General features: G+C 31.5%; 1 protein-coding gene across 2 annotated transcripts in view; it reads left to right on the top strand.

The window, feature by feature from the left end:
• Positions 1-2,798: 2,798 nt before the first annotated feature.
• Positions 2,799-7,369, top strand: part of LOC112514492 (abscisic acid 8'-hydroxylase 4) — a 5,862-nt gene continuing 1,291 nt past the window's right edge. Inside the window, exons 1-9 of one of the 2 annotated variants that reach the window (XM_025120987.1) lie at positions 2,799-2,852; positions 4,252-4,418; positions 4,520-4,841; positions 4,986-5,135; positions 5,329-5,577; positions 5,711-5,800; positions 6,297-6,375; positions 6,535-6,641; positions 6,742-6,860. In XM_025120987.1, the coding sequence (XP_024976755.1) occupies positions 2,799-2,852; positions 4,252-4,418; positions 4,520-4,841; positions 4,986-5,135; positions 5,329-5,577; positions 5,711-5,800; positions 6,297-6,375; positions 6,535-6,641; positions 6,742-6,860 (1,337 nt within the window). Of the gene's footprint in view, positions 2,853-4,183; positions 4,419-4,519; positions 4,842-4,985; positions 5,136-5,328; positions 5,578-5,710; positions 5,801-6,296; positions 6,376-6,534; positions 6,642-6,741; positions 6,861-7,369 lie in introns of those variants that run through there. The other variant, XM_025120988.1, reaches the window with a different exon arrangement.

The raw sequence follows: 7,369 nt of genomic DNA on the forward strand, positions 1-7,369 counted from the left end.
CATAAATATGGTAAAAGTTGAAATTATAATAAACACTTTAAATTACTTTTATATTCTTATTTATATATTTTTAAAATTAATTATTAAATGTATTATTTAATGAAATAATTGGCTCAAAATTATTCTTTTATTATTTTGAATAAGTATCATTCTCGTTTGATCCTCTGGTTCAAGGGAAAACCTCAAAGAAATTGAAGAACACCCTGGTAAACATTCATTTAGACTTTATGCATATGTACATATAAGTAATTGAATATACATATAGACTTGGGATCACTTGAGACAAAATTGTTTTCATGAGATATGATTTTTACACATGAAATTTCACAGTAAAACACTATGAAATTCATTGTGTTCTTGTTGTGAAAAATTGACTTTTTTTACATTTACAACATTTTGTTGTGAAGTTTTAAATGTAAAAATTGTGTTACATGTGTCTTATGATAACAGTCTTATATCACATGAACCCAACCCTTTTATATATATATATAGCAAGAGAGAGAGGTTCATAGGAAAACCTCAAAATAATTGAAGAACACTTTGATAACCGTTCATTTGGACCGTATGCACATGTGCATATAAGTAATTGAAGTTATTTTTTGGTTTTATGCACGTGTATATGTTATGCAATTGTACATACCAGACAAATTGCTTACAAATTATCCAGATGAACGGTTATTATGATTTTACTCAATTTTTTCATTTTTTTGATACATTAGATATATACTTAGAAAAAGAGGATCAAACGAGGATTAAATATATTTAAAAAAAATAAGAGAATAATTTTAGGTAAATTATTTTATTAAATAATAACAATAAAACTTCCTTAAAAATCGCTAAAAGGGAAAATGTTATTTAATATATTTAATTGAGGTATGTATTCATGATTTTTTTATAATTTTCGTGATTCAGACATGATTTTTTTTACAACATTTAAAATAAGTATAATTTAATTTTTTTATTTAAATATTTATTTTTATTGAAATAATTTCTTTAAGATTTTTTTTATAATTTTTGTAAAAAATCACATGTAATATCCACAATTGATGAACATTTTTTCTTCCTAAAGAAGAATCGTTAATTTTCAACAATGTATCATATATGATATTGATAATAGTAGAAAAGAAATGTAAGTTATCTACGACACTACCTGTGTTGTTAAACATTTTAAATGTTTTTTGTTACACATTACTTGTGATTCTGTTATTTCATTATTTTTTATTTAATGTTTAATTTGAATCATTATGAATCACATGATTTTGATGAAAATAATTTTCAAAAATTGGTTTAAATAAAAAAAATGAATTCTTTAAATAAAAATTAAATACGCTTATTTTAAATACATTAAATGTAAAATGTATTTTAAATAGAAATTTAAATTATATTAAAATCATAATATGGTAAAAATTGAATTTTAAATAAACACCTTAAATAAATTTTAAATAACTAAATTATTTTTATATTCTCATTTATTTATTTTAAAATGTATTATTTAATGAATTGATTGGCTCAAAATTATTCTTTTAGATATGTATCATTTTCGTTTGATCATTCCTCTTTCTCTCTCTCTTTATATATATATATATATATATATATATATATATATATATAGGGTGGTTCAAATACTAACCCAATATTTTGTGCAAACTTTGCTAACCCACATCAACCAATAATGTTGCATCTTTGGGTTTGGTTAAAATGTAACTTACATATTAATGATAAGGGTATTTAGGTCATTAGTCATTCTTATGTAACTCCCAAATATTTTAATTGGGAGTTACAAATCCTACAATATCTCAAATTGATCTTCATCTAATAATGACATGAATATTCAAATATGTTCATCTTATTGACAACTAATTCACATATGAAACCACCTACAACGAACATCATGCACGAACAGATATAAAGTACAGRTATCGGTTTTATCTGCACAACACCTGTTTTTGTTAATGTGCATGTCTCATCGTCGTGCATGTGTATCACTACGTGCATGCATCAAGGTTGAAGAACATGATCATATGACCAACATATATCGATTATAGTGTTCATTAGGTTCACACGGTGTAGCTAATGTTCATATATATAGGGTTCACACGGTGTAGCTAATGTTCATATATCTAGGGTTCACACGGTGTAGCTAATGTTCATATATTTAGGGTTCACACCATAGGGTTCACATGAATGTTCATACCTTGATGTCCACACCATAGGGTTCACATGAATGTTCATACCTTGATATAGGCACGAAGATGAACGATTGTTCATACACATATTAATTAATATAAATTTTTGACCAATTTATCCTTTGAACAATTRTTCATACACATATTAATTAATATATTAATTAAATTATTGTTTATTTAATCTCATTTAATAATAACCGTTAGATGAGAAAATGAACGATTAAGATGGGTTAGCATAGTTTGCACAAAATATTGGGTTAGTATTTGAACCAGCCCCTATATATATGGAGAGAGAGAGATGTTCAAGGGAAAACCTCAAAGAAAGTGAGAACACCCTAGTAAGCATTCATCTGGGGTGTGTCTGTGTATATATATATATRTGTAGAGAGAGAGAGAGAGAGAGGGGTTCAAGGGAGAGCCTCAAAGAAATTGAAGTAGACCCTGGTAAGCGTTAATCTGAACCGTATACACCCTGTTTTTTTGTTTTATGCACATGGGCATGTTTTGCAGTTGTGCATACCTGATAAATTGCTTACAAATTATTTATATGCACATGTAAATATGTCACAGATGAACGGTTATCAAAGTATTACTCAGTTTTTTATTTTTTTGATGTTTATCTCTGAAAATCTCTCTCTCTCTCTCTCTCTCTCTATATATATATATATATAGATAAATAATCATTACCATTCTTATTTTAGTTTATTAAGAGAAAATGATAAGATAATTGGTAATATTTAGTTGTTTTTTTAAGATGGTTTTAGATATTTGATTATTGATTAAGACTAATATTAAATTATTTGTTATATATTTTGTCCAAACTTTTATTTGGGTACATACCCATAAAAGCTGCATTTTAGATGTGTATGACAAGATGTTTAAAACAAATAAAAAGAAGATGTTTTTAGAAATKAAGATGTGTTAATTCTTTTGGTGCACAAAATATTCTCTCAATTCAATTAATATAATAACAACGTTTTTAGAATCGAGCGATTGATAAGTAAATTCAATGGAAACATAAATATGTTTCATTTGAATGCAGTTTGAAATGATTGCGTAGTACATAATATATATTTGGTGGAGTGGATATATAATTTAATGATACCAAAATCAAATATCACCAATATTTTTGTAATAATTATGGATCTAATTTGTAGCATTTATTGTAGAATGCCAAACTGTAATCGCGTTTACACCATGTCGACCTCTTTTTCTATTTGGCTTGATAAGGATATGGAGTAATTAAAGAAAACTGAAAAGGTGTTGAGTTTTTGAAATCTTAATTCAAGACTGGATCTGATTAGCAGCAGATACCATTCATTCCCACCAATTAAACATCTCTGCTCTTCTTCCTTCATCCAATTCCATCATATTATTATTAATAGTAAGCACAATAAAGTCAATAGAAATCACTAGTTGTTTCTACGCAAACAATTCAACAGATCCCCAACAACCAAGAAACCTTGATTCATTAATTTAACATTTCCAACCAAATAATTTTGCCGACAAAAGTCGTCTTTCTAGCACAATCAGGAAACATGAACACTGTTGCAGCTTGTCTTTGGCTTCAAATATTGGCATTAGCTGTATTTAGTAGTAGTTTTTTTTTAGTAATTTGAATATCCAACCTGCTATTCGAGCCGAGTAAGGGTCCATCACCTGATTTATGAATAGCCCAGAATCATCGCTCTGAACATCTGTATTTAATAGTTATATATGGTCTTAAGACTTAAAGAACCTATACATATTTTCTGTGTATAAAATCTGATACAGATTCTAATGAGAGAGAGAGAGAGAGAGGATGTTCTAGTCTTTCTTTAATGGAAAAAGAATTATTGGGTTTCAGGTTAATTAATAGAATATCTTATAATTACACTTTCAAAATGTTGGAGATTTTGTCCTCTTTATGAGTCCACCCTACTCCCTTTTCTCTATATTAACCTCCATATCCATCATATAAACCATATTCCAAGACTTCCATTCCATTCTGGTACGAGAAATAACTTAAAAACCGGCCTCTTCTTTTTAACAGATTGATCTGGAGATGGAAGGAATGATTCTAGTGCATGTCTTCGTGTTTCTTGTCGCACTTATCTCCTACATTTTCATAAGAAGGAACCGAAGGGATATGGCTAAGCTCCCTCCAGGTTCACTCGGCTGGCCATATATTGGGGAAACACTTCAACTCTACTCTCAAGATCCAAACGTCTTCTTTGCTAACAAACAGAAAAGGTCTCTCAATTAATTCCTTCAATCACATTAGTCGGCAGTGTATATATGTATCGATCCTATGGTCTGATCAGTTCTCAACACCATGGATTCTAATTGTGCAGGTATGGTGAAATCTTCAAGACCCACATCTTGGGCTGTCCTAGTATTATGTTGGCTAGCCCTGAGGCAGCTCGGTTCGTGTTGGTCACCCAAGCCCATTTGTTCAAACCGACTTATCCTAAAAGCAAAGAGAACTTGATCGGCCCTTTGGCATTGTTTTTCCATCAAGGGGAGTACCACACTCGCCTAAGGAAGCTAGTTCAAGGCTCGTTATCGCTTGACAATCTCCGTGGTTTGGTCTCAGATATTGAAGCAATATCAGTCTCCACCTTGAACTCATGGACAGACGGCCACATCGTCAACACGTTTTATGAGATGAAAAAGGTTTGTTTTAGATTCTTCTTCATTTATGTTTCACTCTGGTTTACATACAAGTCAGAGTAAAGTTTTGTCTTCATCTTTATGTACTTATCAACGATTTTTGTTGGAACTGTTTAACAATTAATGTGGTGTGATTTATTTTTTCAGCTATCCTTTGAGGTTGGAATACTCGCTATATTCGGACACTTGGGGACCAGCCAAAAAGAGCAACTAAAGAGAAACTACAGCATCGTAGATAAAGGTTACAACTCTTTCCCGACGAAATTACCAGGCACCCCCTTCAAAAAGGCTATCATGGTAAGCCATGTTTATCATATTCCATTCAACTTTTTTTCTTTCTGAAACATTCAAAATAAGATCTGCTTACTTGAAAACCATGTATATCTAAAGCAAAAATGTTGATCGTGATGTAAAATGATGTATATTGTATATATGAAACTGGCTTTTGAGTTTTGACTTGTGAACTTAAAAAATACCAACCTCTATCTAGGCCAGGAGACAGCTGCAGAAGATTTTAAGTGAACTCATTTCGAAGAGGAAAGAAAAGACGTCAATAGAGAAAGACCTGTTGGGATGTCTGCTGAACTCCAAAGATGAGAAGGGTGAAATCTTGAGTGAAGATCAGATTGCCGATAACATCATCGGAGTTCTGTTTGCTGCTCAAGACACCACAGCCAGTGCAATGACCTGGATTCTCAAGTACCTGCATGATCACCCGAAACTTCTAGAGACAGTAAAGGTAAAGATCGATATACAAGATGCTGGATTCCTTTGATCTCTAGAAAAGCAGGAGTTCAATTCTCATAGTATTGGGTTTAGCATGAAAGATAGTTTCATCCTCGATCAAAAATTGGAACTGTATGTTTCTGTAGGGTGAGCAGAAGCTAATCCACCAGCTTAATGATGAGGCTAATCTTCAGTTGACATGGACTCAGACAAGAAATATGCCGATTACTCACAAGGTATGCACCCGACTTCCTTGATTGTTGGAATGCTACATCGGTTAGACTTTAACATTTTTCCTGAATATATGATGGAACCTTGTTCTCTCCTCAAAGGGCTCTTGTGAAAAAGCCCAACACTATTAGGACAATTTGTACCCATCTAGTCCCATCTCGATATTAACAATTTGTGCCTCTCTAGCCTGTGTTGGAAGGGTGTGTTGACTAGACATTAACCTCTTCTCCTCAATATATGATGGAGCCTCCATTCTCTCCTTGGAGGCTATTTTTGGAAGTAGATAAATAGGGTTCCACATATTTTCACACCATCTATAGTATAGCAAGGTATAACCTTCCATGCACAAGACACAAGTCATTAAGGCATTATACCGGATATAGCGTTGTTCCGTTTTGGGAAAAATTATGTCAAGATCTTGGTACTCACATGCATTTAAGCTGCTCATTCTGTTTTTATTTTTGTTCTAAGATTTTTTTTCTCAATTTGCATATCTTTCAGGTGATATTGGAGAGCTTGAGGATGGCAAGCATTATATCATTCACATTTCGAGAGGCAGTTACTGATGTAGAATACAAGGGTAAGATCGATAAAAGTCAGACACAACAGTCTTGGAAGTTCCTTTTCCTTACGATTGTTCCTTTCTCCGGATTATAACAATACTTCTGTCCACATTACTGTTTAGTTCTGTTTAACAGATTACAATGTTTAACAAACTATACCGAATAATTTGAAACAGGCTTCCGAATACCAAAAGGCTGGAAGGTCATGCCTTTATTTAGGAATATCCATCACAATCCTGAATTCTTTCCTAATCCTCGGGAATTTGATCCTTCACGATTCGAGGTAAAGTGAAATATTTGATTAAATATTGATTGCTTTCAAAAGCTGTGTTTAGTGTAGTTCTAACTGTTTTCTGATTTTTCCTTATTTCATATATATGTAGGTTGCACCAAAGCCCAACACATTTATGCCGTTTGGAAGTGGAGTCCATGCTTGTCCTGGAAATGAGCTTGCTAAGCTAGAAATGCTCATTATGGTTCACCATCTAGTCACCAAGTACAGGTACAGTTTCATTTTTCTGAAAAATGTGGTTTGGGTGAATGCAATGCATCAAGACTCTTTAGCTTTGTGTCACTGTGTGGTATGGGATTGCATTTTGAATAGAGCCCAATGCCTCACCAATTGCTCCAAGGTTCAAACCCCGCATTCTAAACACACTACAACAAAATTGGCAAATGCCTTAATAGACTATTATCTATACTATTTATAAAACATTTGACAAAAATTCTTAAAAACCACTTTTTATGCGTAAAGTACTGTTTATTAATGCAAACTCAAGATTGCAAGTAGATTGTGCATAAGTACAACTTATTAAAGCTCCATATCTGAATTCGTGTAACTAACTGCACATAAACATAACCAAATACAGGATAAACATCTCATTTTAAATATAAAAATTCTAAAATAATAATTAAGATAATCATTGAATTCTAACAGAATACTTAATTATTATCTTTATAAAATTTATAATATTAAACAAAAAATAAATTATTTCATTATTAAACTTAAAT

The sequence above is a fragment of the Cynara cardunculus genome (genome assembly GCF_001531365.2).
Source record: "Cynara cardunculus var. scolymus isolate 2C chromosome LG 6, CcrdV1, whole genome shotgun sequence".
Classification (NCBI taxonomy): Eukaryota; Viridiplantae; Streptophyta; class Magnoliopsida; order Asterales; family Asteraceae; genus Cynara; species Cynara cardunculus.